Consider the following 15,569-nt stretch of genomic DNA (forward strand, 5'->3'; position numbering starts at 1 on the left):
TCGTGGTCCTAATCTTCAGAGTCCTCATAGAATCATAGGAGTGGAAGAGACCTTGAGAGGTCATCTAGTCCAGTGCCATGCCTCATGGCAGGACTAAGTATTATCTAGACCATCTCTGACAGGTGTTTGTCTAACCTGCTTTTTAAAATCTCCAATGATGGATATTCCACGACCTCCCTAGGCTCATGGACTGGACCTTGGCTACCTCAGACATTGCCTCTTTTGCTGCAGCGCCAAGAGCTGTGATTCTCAGGAGCTCTACAGTTGATGGATCCCAAGAGGAGAGCTTGGTGATCAGGGCTTTTTTTTGGTGGCAGGCACTAGTCCTATGGAATTCCATCTTATGGGAAATCAGATCTCTCTAGTTTCAGAACAAAGTGGACTTCATCTCTGAGCACAAGTCTTATAAAAGCAGAAGGATGGCACATCAACACTTCCCTGGGCATAAGCAACAGAAGTAATGTAAAGAGAGAGCTTTGCACATTGTCATAGTCTGAGGATGAGGTGGAAGATAAGTACAGTTCTTTAGATTGAATTTTACCTTTCTTTTTTTTTACACTCAGACGCTATGAGTGTACGGATAGATATGCAAATATGGATGAATGGTAGACAGGCAGATATATACTAGTGGCTATTTTATACATCTTAGCATGTTTCCCAAAGGACACCAGAGAAATGGTGCATAGAACATGCATTTCTGTTGGATGTTTTCATAGGGTTAACGGTGTTGTTTTGGCATTGCAGGGGGAGTGTGCTGAAACAATAACAGACTTATGAGGAAGGGAGATTGTACTAAAGCTTCAAACATAACAGACACTGTTAGGAGAGCCTGTTTGATGTTTAACGTCTGCGAATATTATTATTATGGGTTATTTGAAAAGGAAATAAAAGAGCTGGTAAATGCTCTGTTAGGGGAAAAAACAGGCTCTCTTGAAGAAGAAAATTTGTCAAAAGACAGAGATTATTAAAGAAAACCAGAGCCTGCCATTAGGAAAATGATAATCTGATGCCAAATAATATCAGATTTTTAAGGAGTTAATAAAGTTCTTGCATAATGAGATTAAGGATCTTTTTTTCCCCAGAGGCCAGATATTGAATATTAGATATTACATTATTTTCCTTTGGATGCCCTTCCCAAAGGCCACTCATTTCGCTGGACAGGGATGGGATGAGGGCCTCTAATGTGGATCAAGTGGATGCTAAAGCAGGCAGTCTAATGAAAAGGTGTGTCAATGAGACCGTAAAGAAGAGACACTGGATTTTTAATTTAGAATTTAAAACTTGTATCATTTCAAACAGTCTGGCTACAGGAGAAAAGGAACTGCCGGTCTTCAGAGAGTTAGGGCATAAAGGCAGAATAGAGTTTTTAGGCTTCAATTTAAAATCAAATTAATTCTGATTATAACAGTGAGAAATTCTCAATTTTCACTTCGCCAAAGCACAATACAGTTGTGAACATTCACTTGGCTGGGAAAAGTGTCAAGTTCTCTGTAAGTACGTATATCCCCAGAGTAGCTGAGTCTCTCAGGAGTGTTAATTTATCCTCACAACACCCCAGCAAGGTAGGGGAGTATCGTCATCCTCAATGTACAGACGGGGAACTGAGGCACTGGGAGATCAAGTGACTTGCCCAAGGTAACAGGAAGTCTGTGGCAGAGCTGGGAATTGACTCTCGGTCCCCTGAGTCCCAGGCCGGTCCCTTAACCACAAGACCATCCTTTGTCTCCTAGCCCATTATGTAACTGATCAGGTTTAAGGGAATCTGTTAGTTTTGCCTCTTTATACTGGATTTTGCAATTTTATGCCTTGTTTCTATCTTCATTGTATCCTTCATTGGAACTAAGCAAATCCTCTTCTGTTGTGGAGCACACTGGCCTGAGATGACCCTTAGTCTTTCATTTATCTCCATTTTCTCTTTCTCTCATACTTCAGATGTAGAGTGTGATGCCGTGTCACTACTGTACAATCCATTTAGATACTTCAGATGCAAAAAAAAAAAAAAAAAGTTTCTTAGTTTTGCCTGCAGTACTTAATAGCAATAATGTAGCTGCATGACTCTTTATTAGTGTATTGATTATATGTCCTGGTCTGGCAGAGACAGAAACACCATCCCACTCTCCTGAGGTATCCTTAGTATTAATGATTTCTGTTTCTCTTGGACTCGCTTTCAAAGCAGGATATCCTCATCCACTACCATTGCAGCAACCTTGATGTTGAGTGTCCCGCTAGTACCTACACAGATAGATCTCTTGAACAGCACTCACAAAATGGAACCACGCTCCAAAGCCTCACCAAAGAGGCAACCCTGTCCATCAAGCACAATGCAGCAATGCACTAAAGAGGAGCTGCTCCAGCAGGAGGCCACCTTCCAACCTGATGCATAATATACCGATGGGGGCTGATAGGAACAGGGCTTTGTCAAAGTGGACCGTGCTCAGCAAAGTCCTGTGAAATATCAGAGAGAACATGAGTGTGGCTTCCACCTATTGACTGCTTCTGTATTTCACGCTATCTAGAATATGTGTCAATCCCTCGACCTGTGAACAGAGTAACCGGGGATGAAGAACATGGAATAATTTCTCCCCGGCCATCTCGTCCCCCTTTGCAAGGTGCACTGGCACCTATTATATCTGCCACTAGCAAAGCTGAAGGAGCAAGCCCCAGTGTGTGATCTGGTTTGGTAACGCTGATACAATTAGGTACATGTTTTCAGTTGTTCCCTGGAATTCACTGCACTTGAACAGCATGTATAATATTAACTCTTGGTCTTCACAGTCGGAGAAGATCCCATCTGTCTGCTTCTGACAGGACAAGACTTGGGGGAAAAACAACCCAGAAGTCAGGAGAAATCCACAGAGTTGAGCTTTATCGTGTGCTGGATCTTGAGAATTACCCGAGATTTGTATACAAAAGCATTTGGCTACTAAGGGAAAGAACCCCTTGATTATTTAACAGAAACCTTCTCAAAGGACTTGTCCATTCGCCATGCTTCTGCAGGCTTCCTCACATAGCAACTGGAGTTTCTTAACCAAAATCATAGTTCAGACAGTTTCTCCCAGCTCCCACTTTTGCTTATGGTTCTCAGTCCTTTTCATAGTAGAGTATTTCATGTTCTTGAGGGAGATAATCTTTTAGATACCTCTTCCTCCTATCCTTATGCAACCTCTTCTCTCTGGCAACTTTTACTTGGTTACATGCAAAAGGTAATAAGTATCGTTGTTTGCTTCCAGTAGCATCCTAAAGCGTGCTAGGAGCTGCACAAACACAAGAAGAGAGACAGCCCCTGCTCCAAAGAGTTTGCAATGAGTCTGACTTTTCGTGTTTAGATTCTGAAGCACAAGATGGCAGCCTCCAGAAAAAAATACTGATCCTTGTTTTCCCCCCATTCCTGTGCTTTTGACATTTCAGGCTACAGAGCGCTCTTCAATCTTAATACTTGTATTTGAATGACATTTTCTGGTGTTTCTAATAAAATTATATGCATGTGTATTTGTGTATTATAGGCAGGGCTGGTAGTGCCACCTATTATTAAGCTTGCCCCTGTTTTCAGTTGCTTATAACTTTGCCAAACATTAACCATTTGGGCTGAAATTTGACTTTCCAGTTTTCGTATCTCAGGCTGAGGTTTTGGCTGAAATTTTCCAAAAAAAATTCAGCCATTTCTGAAAATGATTCTATAGGAAAAAAATACATTGTTTTGCCTGTGTTTAAAAAAACCCCTAGTGACTTTTTCTTTGAACAGCGCTAGCACACCTATATTTTGGAGCAGGGATGTAAAATTTTGTGGGGGGGGTGACGTTTGTGTCAGGGACGTGTCTTTTGTCATCCCCATGAAAATCCACCCAATTTTGGCCGAGTTATAAATTGACTGTCCTTTCTGTGCACTCCCTCAGGCAGGGTCCTGGGGAAAAAAACCCATGATCTTGTAATTAAAGACTATGTACCATAAAGTTGCACACAAGGGGGCTGAATGAAGGTTGCACAGGCAACCTTGATTCTGGCATTTCCTAACTTTTGAGTGCTTGACTTTGCGACCTTTAATAATCTTTTAACGTGTGTGTGTGTGTGTGTGTGCGCACACGCGCATCCATGGATGCACTGCTGATGAATGTGCCCCATGGAAAAAAATATAATATCACCTCCTGCTCATTCCTATATCTGCCCTGAGGCCGCTTGCAGGCAAGTGGGCTTTCCCATCATTTCAGTACTGATTCACAGTGAAAGAATATTCTCCAAAAGGAATACTGAGCCCTGGGGATACCGGCATCAGGTTCTGCGGTGGGAAAAAATCTGGAATCCTCCCCGTGTTCTACATTCCACTTGCTGGCTGCTCTCGAAGTTAAGATCACGTACTTGCACATTCCTAGGCCTTGATACAGCAAAGCACTTCGACATGTGCTTGAATGCTGTGCCGATGGGGACCAAAGTATACATGCGAGTGACCCTCGCACAGGATTTGGAGTGAGAAACTCCTGAGTTTCAAACCGAGCTGTGATATTGAGTGCTTGTGTGGTGCTGAGTGGATCGCTGCTATCTGACTTTTCCACCCCCCTCAGTACAAGAGGAATGATGCTTATTATAGGTATGGTAGCTCTCAGGTGTGTTGTAAGGCTAAATGGTTTAATACGTGTGTAAAATCAGTGTGATGATGAAGATCGTTGTATTCTTCTCTCTAGTGTACAGCTGTATTAGTCTCGCTAACAGAACAAAACCAAGAGATGCCACCAAACTGTTCTGGAGCTAAAGTTTTGTGTGCATTTAATAATAATAATAATAATTGGAGATATACCAAATCTCCTAGAGCTGGAAGGGGCCTTGAAAAGTCATGGAGTCCAGCCCCCTGCCTTCACTAGCAGGACCAATTTTTGCCCCAGATCCCTAAGTGGCCCCTGGAAGGATTGAGCTCACAATGCTGGGTTTAGCAGGCCAATGCTCAAACCACTGAGCTATCCCTCCCCCCCATTTGGGATCTGAAGAATTTTGTTCTTTACCCGACCTCCCCGGGTTGTTACTGATACAGTGCATTTTCCGTTCCTCAGTTTGGACAGCACAGTTCCGTGGGTTTGCACTGTTTTTAAAAAAAATCTAAAAGGTGAGAGATGAGTGGGATGTTTAATACAGCTTCTGAGCCATAAAAGTCTGTGGAACCATGACCCTTAATTCACCTAACGGTATTTCCCATGTTTAAAAATATACATTGTATGATCTGCATAATCACTAACCTGCAGCCAGTACTTGGCATTATGTATGATATTTTTGTTAACATGGAGATTATTCATTATGAAGACTTACAGTTGGGATCGTCTCTCACTGTAACATCTTCTTCCCTGACCTGCTCCTAATTCCAGTAGCTCAGTGGTTCTCAACTTTTCCAGACTACTGTACCCCTGTCAGAAGTCTGATTTGTCTTGTGTATCCCCAAGTTTCACCTCACTTAAAAACTACTTGCTTACAAAATCAGACATAGAAATACAAAAGTGTCACAGCGCTCTATTACTGCAAAATTGCTTGCTTTCTCTTTTTTACTATATAATTATAAAATAAACCAATTGGCATATAAATATTGTACTTACATTTCAGTGTGTAGTACACAGAGCAATATAAACAAGTCATTGTATGAAATTTTGGTTTGTACTGACTTTGTTAGTGCTTCTTATGTAGCCTAGGCAAATATCTAGATGAGTTGATGTACCCCCTAGAAGACTTCTGCGTGCCCCAAGGAGTAAATGTACCCTTGGTGGAGAACCACTGCACTAGCTGGTACCATCTATAAGGACATATTTTGCTTTGTCTACCTCATCTTCTACAGTACCTGAAGGGAGAGGCCTTTTAAGTCTGAGAAGACTATAGTGTAGCCTTTGCCCTTTTGTTCACCTCATAAAAGGTATCTTTGTTAGCCTAATTCATTGGTGCCTTGCTTCAGTGTAAACACTGGTTTTAAGGACCAGGAGGACTAATTGAATTGCGAAACACATCATTTTTCTACAGCAGAGTCTCAAGTGGTTTGCAGTTCATTTCACATGCTCCCGGCTTTTTCCCCCCCGTTGATAAAATGCAGAAATAAAGAAGTAGGGTGAGGAGGAGTATTTGGTCTTTGAAGTGGAAGTATCCTTCCCAGTTAGGACAAAAAGTTCCAAGGGGGTTACAGTATCTTATCGTGGGTGCAGATGTACAGAACAATACGATGGAATGGGATAGAGAGAAAGTTCTTGAAAATGAAAAACCATGATTCATGAATAATAATAATAATAATACCCATTTCTCATCTATGCTTGTTTTCAAAAATATCTGGATGTGGTTCTGATTGTTCTTTTAGTGTTATGTGTTTTTTTACATTACAGCTAAACATGGGAGAAATTACCATTGGAATGGCTAATGATACAGTGGGTTCTGTTGTACTCATATTAACCTACTTTTTACTCTCTTTAGGGCCCCACCCAACTCCCATTAAAGTTTGAGATGACTCCAGTTGACCTCAAAAGGAGCTGGATTGGGCCTTCAATGTTTCATTAATTTTCTTTGTCAGTTGCATCCAACTTATCAGAATCACTGTGTATATGCACACAAACACATGTAAACATTCCTAGACAGGAAAAGGCCATTTGAAGGAGTAGTTTGATGATCATTGTAGTTAGACACATAAAAGATCTATTAGAATAAATCATTAACTTCATCCCACTGCAATGGCAGGATAATGTCCTCAATAGAGCACTATCTAATATCAAACAGATACTGTACATGATCTTCACCAGCTGGGGAAGTGGTAAGGATCTATATGGCTGTGAATATCACTGTGATTTGGAAAGATAGGATACTAGTCCTTAAAGTTTATCGTAATGTGCTCGATAAAATAGGGGTTGGCTCTCAATAGAAGTTCACAGTGGGATCCCTCTCAACTCTGCCTTCTCCAAGAGTTGGCAATGGAAATTCCAATAGAGGGTTTCAGTTTCACATAACGATTAAAAACGCACATAAGAGAGAGGAATAAAACCATTTAAGGAAGGGCAGAAAGAAAGCACATCTAAACTGCTTTGTTTTTCAGGTATCAAAGCAAGCCAAAGAGTTCTTGGAGTATGTGTACGAGGAGCCGTTGATTGACATCCAGCAGGAAAATCCCATGTTGTACAGACATGTTGAGCCACTGGCGACTGTAGTCCGTCTGAGACAGCAGCTGAGATCTCTCCGAGCCTATTTGTTCAGCTGCAGAGCAGCAGTGGCAGAAGACCTGCGCAGGAGGTAAGAACCACGGACAACATGCAGCACAAGATTCCTGTTGTCCTGCCTCTTTCTTGTCGGCACATGTTCAGCCCTCACTACCTCCTCTTGGTTTCCATGATCCAATTCATAAGCCATTACCCATTGTGAAAGCCAGCTGCACTGTAGTTGTCACCAGAGGCTTTTTTATACAACGAGATTGTCTGTTGCCATAGGAAAGCCTGTTTCAGTGATTCATGTGGGCTGACTGTGGAGCTTGGGTACCTAAAGTCATTCCTCCCATAGGAGCATGCTGTTTCTCCTCAGTGGTGCGTCTAAGGCTGATAATACATAATTATCTCAGGCCATCACTGCGATAATGGAAAGTGTGTGATTTGGGTAATGTCGGTTCCTCCTTTCCTGCTGATTTTTCCTCAAAATAAAATAGGCAGATTGCAATCCACAAGTTTATTTATCAAAGGCACAATTCATTTTAAAACATGCCGCATCTAGCTGCTGCTGATCTTCTCCAAACAGCTCTGACAGACAAACAGCCTCTTCAAATCCAACAGCAGATCAACTGTAGAAAGGCCAACTTTGTTTGTACCCTGGATCTCCTAAAGAAAGGGGCTGGAGGCCTGTTTTGGCTCTATCTTTTTTTTTTTTTCTTCTTTTCTGTGAGGTGAATGAATCCAGACAAATGCAACTGGCTTGTTGGAACATGCATCTCTTATGTCTCCGTATTTCTCAGGTCTGTCTGCTAGTAAAACAAATCTGTCACCTTCAGTTAGAAGCATTGCCATTTTGAAATGTTCAGCTGCCAAAGGGAGGAAAAGTAAATGGAGGGAGGGCCTGTCCCACTCCCTGTATTGTGGATATATGTTTTTGACAGGGCCGCCCAGAGGATTCAGGGGGTCTGGGGTCTTCGGCGGCGGGTCCCGGGCGGAAGGAACCCCTGCTGCGGGTCTTTGGGGCACCTCGGCAGCAGGTCCCGGAGCAGAAGGACCCCCCCCCCCCCCACCGCCGAATTGCCACAGAAGATGCTCTGGGGGCCCGGGCCCTGTGAGAGTTTTCCGGGGCCTCTGAAGCGAGTGAAGGACCCTGCTCCAGTGGCCCCGAAAAACTCTCGTGGGGGCCCCTGCGGGGCCTGGGGCAAATTGCCCCACTTGCCCACCCCCCCCGGGGCGGCCCTGGTTTTTGAGGATGTAGAGGGTTGGTATAATTTGCTATGGGGGGTTGCACTGGCTTCTTTATCCCAGGAATGGAAGTGAGGTGATGATTGCTATTCATTAGATAACCTAAATGTCACGGCCTTGAATAATTACATCAAGTACAGCTGAGCAAAGGCGGCAAAGCTGTAGAGAGCAACAGGTGAGTTCCTGTGTTAAACATGCTGTGTGTAAATATTTGTGCGCACGTGTTGTGGAAATGAGCAGCAACACACAGCCTCGCTTCTTCAACTTTCGGGGAGCCGGATTTTGAAAATTAAACCTATTTCCTCTGGCTCCAGCACACAGTATTATCACTCGGGCTCTCCTGCTGTACAGTTGTAATATTGCTCCTATTTTCTCTCCTTCAATTACAATAAAACTAACAGGAGAGCAGCGTTACAGAGGCTGGAGAAAAGTGGCTGAAAAGAAATTAGGGCTTTTGATTAATGCTGAATGCTCTGATTAAAACAGCGAGGCGGAGGTAGGAGAGACTGAAGAGAGTCAGTGAAGAGAGTGAAAGAAAACAGATCAAAGGAGAAGTGAACAAAGAAAAGCAATGGGGCCAGAGGAAATGGGACGAAGGGGAAAGCAAGGAGGCTGGAGGAGGTACTTTGAGCTGGAGCTGATGGAAGGAGATGAGAGGAAAGGGTCCAAAGGGACTGAAGAGGCATTCAAGGGACTAGGACAAAGAGAGAATTTGAGAAAATAAGAATTGAGGGGAACTACCAAGAGGCCAAAGGGGGACGACTGAAGAAACAGAGGCAGCTCAGGGGATGGGGAAGGACAGACAGACAGTATAGAATTCGTCAGGAAATGTAGAAAAGGTGCGAGGCTTTGGAAGAAAAGGGATGACAAAGAAAATACCATCAAACTCTTATCCCAGTAAATAATCAAAATGAGTAAAACGGAAAGTAAGGTGCAGCTCTGTGGGTAGACAGAAAGGAAAGACGAAGCAGGATAGTAGGTAGGATATGTCTGCCATCTGTTGTGTGGAGGCTTCCTGGCAATTCGCTGTCAAGCAGCAGCTGAAGGTACATTCCCTACAGCAGAAGGAAAAGCCCTGACTAGCGTACGGTGCTAATAAACGAGAGGGAGGGGGAAAGGGCGGGAGGGGGACACACTCCCTTTCCTGACCCACAGACCTCCAGACTCCCAATGATTAAAAACAGAGAACTTTGATGGGTGTTTTCTGACAGTTCTTGATGCCCTGTTTTCCGTATGCTTGCGATGACATAAGCCTGAGTTAAGCTTGGTCTTCTAGCACTGCCTGAAATTCCCATTCCTCTCTCCCCATGACCTATACATAATACACAGCTGAGAGAGGAGCACCGTGGCCGGCGGCTGGGCTTGTGGCTAGAGCTTTATGCACAGTCCTTGTCTCTTGCTCCTTGTTATAGGGAAGAGTGTCTAGTTTGGTAGGAACTTGTGGGATGCTCCAAAAGCCAGAGAGCGACCATTTCACAGGCACAAAGGGCAGGTAAGTAGCTTTCAATGGGAGTTGGCTGCCTGACTCCCACTTGTGGACATCTCCAGCAGGGTGATTTTGGCACCAGTTTGGTCCCTGGTGGCCTTCCCAAAGGGGCTGGACTGATCTGAAGAGGAAAACAAGACTGAAGCAGCATCACCTGTCCGGAATCGTGCTCCAGGACCTTTATTCGGAATATGTCGCGTCCCAATAGGCAGACCCTATAGCTCAGCATAACAGCTGGACAGAGAAAATGAGCTCTATTCTCAAAGAAAATACGTGATTTAAATTACCCATCAGCTCATCACATGGGCAAGGTACAAGGAAAGGGGAGTTTAAACAACTCTGTGAGCCAGTGCTACTAAATTTAGTGCTGTTTCCTAGTCAGAAATTAAAGGGCTGGGGGAGAGAATCCAGTTATCTATCCTGTTCCAAAGGCATTCTTTTTCAGCTTGATCTTCACCTTAGTACATGGCTGGCTGTTAATCACTGGCAAGTGAACACAGCATCTTGAAGACCTGTCAGAACCGTATAAACAGACTGAAACAAACTGTTAATATTGCTGTCTAGAGAGAACTAAAAACAGACTGATTAATCGTATTGGCACCTTGCTGCTTGTGGGACACTGATAGCCTTCCTTATTAGGGAAAGAGCAGATTGCTCTGGGGTGTTCTCCTCCTCATCATCATTTTTTAAATCTATCCCTTCCTCTTGAACCCAGATCTCAAACCCAAGATGGCAATTAATTTCGAAGTTCTGTATGTCCTCCATGAAGATTAAAATGTTTACAGTGCTTACAAGTCACTGTTTCTGAAGAATTCCAGATGGCTATAAACCAGTTTAGCTCAGGACCTGGTTACTTAAATGTGGAAACGTTATTTATAATGCCTGGTATACATAGGTACTTTGGGAACTTTGTAAAACTTGGCGTTCCTCAGAAAACTCAGGCCTGAGCCGCACTGTGAACTCGAAGGCGAGTGACTAAAAAAACGAAGAAATGGCTAGAGATCTCAGAAGCTAGTGGCTCGAGGTGCAGGGAACTGGCAGGCCTTATTGTCCTTAAGAATTCTAGCTCACATGATGGCCTCCGGCAACGATGGTAGCTGTTTTGGGTGGTAGTTCGAAGCAGTCTTTAAAGGCAGAAGGGAAGATAAAACAATAAAGGAAAACAAGTTTGGCTAGACCCATTAGGCCAGATCCTCAACTGGTGTAAATCAGCATTGCTCCATTGAGTCACACCAGCTGAGGATCTGACACGTTGTCAGTTCTACGGGCAGAAACAAACGTAGGACATAAATCTAGTGCTTGTGTAGAACTGATGCAAGCTGCAGTTGTATAGCTCTCCCAACAGTCTTCTGCTTGTCCTATTACCAGAGAACACAAACATGGAAAGTGGAAACAGTGTCTCTGGTGCCTAGGGGAGAGGAGAGGAGCTCTTGTCCGTTAAACAGGTGATGCAATGTATGGGAACATGTAAATTGAAGGAAGCATCCTTCTTGTTTTTGTGTATTTCTCCTTTAAGTGTGGAGGAGTCTCCTTGTCTCTCGTAGATATAAGAAGGGCTTGTAATTTTAACCACTATTATCTCTCTTCCTACTATTCTGACTTAATTGAAGGCTTCTTGGTGAAGGAATTATCACAGAGTTTGTTTTTGTTTTAACAGTCTCTGGCTCTGCAACAGGTCTGCCTATCCTTTAGCATTTATCTCAGTGATTTCCATCTGTGAACACATGCTCCTTCTGCATGGAGGTGAAAGACTAAGCAGAATTCTGCATCTAATTACTTGTCCCCTCCACAGGATTACAGTTTTCTATTAATTGCAGGACAGAGTTTTATATTAATTTAACCTGGCACTGGCTGCTTTACTTAGAGTACATTACAGAGAGATGGAATTAAAGCTTGCTGTTGCAATCAGGTTAAGAGCACATTTCCAGTGCCACAAATATGTACCCCTAGCTCAGGGGTCGGCAACCTTTCAGAAGTGGTGTGCCGAGTCTTCATTTATTCACTCTCATTTAAGGTTTCACGTGCCAGTAATACATTTTAACGTTTTTAGAAGGTCTCTTTCTATAAGTCTATAATATATAACTAAACTATTGTTGTATGTAAAGTAAATAAGGTTTTTAAAATGTTTAAGAAGCTTCATTTAAAATTAAATTAAAATCCAGAGCCCCCTGGACCGGTGGCCAGAACCCAGGCAGTGTGAGTGCCACTGAAAATCAGCTCGCGTGCTGCCTTCGCCACGCGTGCCATAGGTTGCCTACCCCTGGACTAGCTAATACTGTCAGCTCTTCGCAGAACAAGAGCCCAAACCCACTGAAGCTGAAAGAAGAATTCTGTCATTTCCTACAATGAGGCCTTAGAAATAAATCTCTTTTTGCCTCAGAACTAGATTATTTTCAACATATTTGCATTAAGCATTTCAAGTTGTTGCTAAGAAACTTGCACAAATATTTCAGAGGGTAACAGAATCGTTTTGTTCACATAGCATCTCTGAGTCCAGACATGATGTCTAATGCAATCTGTCACCCTTTGTCAAATAGATTACTAACATTAGGCGTCTAAAATGATTTAGCCTTGTTTCTTCTGTTTAGGATAGATTGCTTTCGAAATACTGCACTTAGATTCCAAATTGTGTTTTCATTAGCTGGGAGCACTACTTGAAATACTAGCTCTGCCCACATTCACCCTAATTTGATCACTTCAGAGTCTGCTTGCGGCAAACTCCAAGTACTCCAAATTGCACCTGAAAGAACAGAGAGTACCTCATTGCTTTTCATTTCATTTTAAGGTGGCTGGGCGATCTAAGCAGATAAAAGGTGGAGCTATTTAATTCCAAGTAGAAACTGTCTGTCCTGAACTATTTCTCCGCCTTCCATTCTAAAAATCAATATTGCTTTGTTCCTTCTTTTAATTTATAGTAGTTCTTAAGTTTCATGGTGTTCTCATGATCTTACTTACCTTGGAGAGAAGAATTTGGGAACTTCTGCACTTACGTAAAAAAGTTATGTCCTCAAGCAGGATTTCCGGTAAACACCAAGAATATAATTTTCATTTGCCCAGTCTTGCATGTGTGTTGATGGGGAACCTGTCTACTGATTTCAAAACAAGTATGAGCTGCATGTCTTCTTTTCCTCCCAGAGCATCTTTGCAGACACAAGGAAGACAGCGTCATTCCTGTCCATGACTTGTTACTCCATTAAGCCCAACCTGGCCATATCCCTGGGTACGATGTCCCGCCATCTAATCAGTGGTTGGACTGGTCTTTGTTGTGTTTGCAATATTCGCTTTGGCCTCCTCTCATCCGTTTGTCTCCACCATCTTAATCTTTTCAACTGCAGCCAGTCCTGCGTCTTGGCTTCACATCGGATTTTCTTTCTCACTTCATTTGTCTTTAAATCATTCCACTTTATACCTTCCATCGTCCGCGTAACGCTTTTTATTTCTGCTTTCCCAGCAGTTTTGGCTTGTTTACACTTTTTCCTGTGATGTTCTTGTTTCATTGCTTGTCCAGTTTTTCCTTGTTTGCTTACGCCTTCCGGTAACTTCCTCTGCTGTGTTCTGTATTGCTTCCTTGACTGTTTCCCATCTGGTCAGTAGTAAGGTTTATTCATCATTAAGGCTACGATTTAGTCATGGGTATTTTTAGTGTAAGTCATGGACAGGTCACGGGCAATAAAAAAAAATTCACAGCCCGTGACCTGTCCATAACTTATACCATAAATACTCCTGACTAAATCTTAGAGGAGGGGCATTGCTGGGGAGGGGCCAGGGGATGCTGTTGGGGGTGCCCGGGGCCAGCGGCACCAGCAGCCAGGGGCTGCCGAGGAGCAGTTGCTCCGGCCACCCCCAGGGTCGCCTCCCTGCCGCAGCTCCGGCCACCCCGGGACCACTGCCAGGGGCCGCCCGAGCAGCAGTTGGTGCGGCCCCTGGCAGTGGTCCCGGGGTTGCCTGAGCAGCGGCTGGTGGCAGGGCCGCTTTAGCAGTGGCCAGTGTGGCTGTCTCCAGGAATTGCCTGAACAGGTCCTGGGGTCAGCCACACTGGCCGCTGCAGAAGTCACAGCGCTCTAGGAAAGTCATGGAATCCGTGACTTCTGGGACCTCTGTGACAGACACGGAGCCCTAGTCATCATCACAAAATAATGACCTGAAACGTCCTCCAAGCATCACCTTGTATGCCTCCCTCACAGACCTATTAACTTATCAGGATCAAATTTGGCTCCAGTTGCACCCATCTTTTAGTTAATCTTCATCTTTCCCATAGTTCATGATCACTGCCACACTCCGCACACGGCACTTCTATAGATGCCAGTGTCCAACAGTGACTCTCTATGCCTTTCACTGATGATAATGTGCTCAATCTAGTTTTTGATTTGATCATCTGGTGAGTTCCGCGTAACCTTGTGCATGTCTTTGTGAGGAACTGAGTCCTGCCAATAATCAGATTGTGCATCGCACTGCAAGTTCGTAACCTTCTCCTATTATCGTTTGTTGTCCCGAAGCTGTGTGGTCCAGCATTATTCATTTGCTTACCCTGTCTGCTACCAACCTTTCCATTTGTATCTCCCATTATCAGAATCCTATCGCGATCAGGAATCTCATCTACAATGCTATCCATCTGCTGATATAGTCCATCCCTCTCTTCCTCTTCTGCTGCTTCTGCTGGGACGTAATGCAGATCACAGTTATGTATGGTTTATTGTAGGCAGTAGTAAATGTTGCTATGACAATCTGCTCAGACACTGGTTTCCAGCTGTTCACTGCAGTAACTCTTCTCTTGTCCATATTACAGAAATCCCAACCCTATGCTTCATTTGCCCCCTTGTCTTTCTGGAGTAAAGGAAATTCTAGTTTCCAACGGTCTCTAGCCAGTGTGTCTCCTGTATGGTAGCAAAGGAAACTTGTAATTTCCTGAACTCCTCCACTACTAGTTCAGTCTGGACTAGAGCAAATAGATTTCTAACATTCCAGCTTGCAATAGATGTAATATCATATGATTAGCCATTATCTGAAATCAATGACAGTTTCCATTTGCTAGACCTGATGGGCCTGGTCAAAATCCATATAAATCAGTTTGGTTTGCCGTACTGTTTCTATAACAAGAGAATTTCAGAGGTAATGGATTGGTAGGCCAATCCACAGCTTACACCGACATATTTTGAAATACATCTAACCATCCTTACCTATGAAAGATATCCAGGGTTTGGTGGTTTCTAAAAGATAATTAGACAATGTACTTGTAGGTGGTATGCGCGAAGCTGCTTACATGCACCAGTATGGACAACCTCTAGAATTCAATAACCATGAGTCAGTCCCCCCAAATCATGAGACTGGCTTAAAAATCATGAGATTTAAATAATAAACATGGGACTTAATTCGCCTTTTGCTTTCTAAGTCTTCAAGGTTCACATTGACCAGCTTTTCTCACAGACTTTCATTTAAGTCGAGCTTCTCCCTTAATAACATGACTGCTGGAGCTGGAGTTTCAGAAGAACACCACGTAGCTAAAGACTCACAATAGAATCACAAGAGTTGTCAACAGGGAAAAACACCACACTTTCCTTAATCTGTACCTTAATTTTATTGACAAATTGCACTCCAGATGAATTGTGACATAAAATCTAGCAAAAAGACCCCGTGTGTCTGCTTGGAAGCCTAATGCAGTCCTTTATCCTGCATGCATATTTGGGATGAGTGGA

The 15,569-nt window shown here is 43.4% G+C and overlaps 1 protein-coding gene across 1 annotated transcript in view; it reads left to right on the forward strand.

The window, feature by feature from the left end:
* PLEKHM3 (pleckstrin homology domain containing M3) overlaps window positions 1-15,569 on the forward strand; it is a 131,933-nt gene that overhangs the window by 58,640 nt on the left and 57,724 nt on the right. The window contains exon 5 of the mRNA XM_039495424.1: window positions 7,043-7,236. Coding sequence (XP_039351358.1) covers window positions 7,043-7,236 — 194 coding nt within the window. The remainder of the gene's footprint in view (window positions 1-7,042; window positions 7,237-15,569) is intronic.

Source organism: Mauremys reevesii, linkage group 11, assembly GCF_016161935.1.
Source record: "Mauremys reevesii isolate NIE-2019 linkage group 11, ASM1616193v1, whole genome shotgun sequence".
Taxonomy (NCBI): domain Eukaryota; kingdom Metazoa; phylum Chordata; order Testudines; family Geoemydidae; genus Mauremys; species Mauremys reevesii.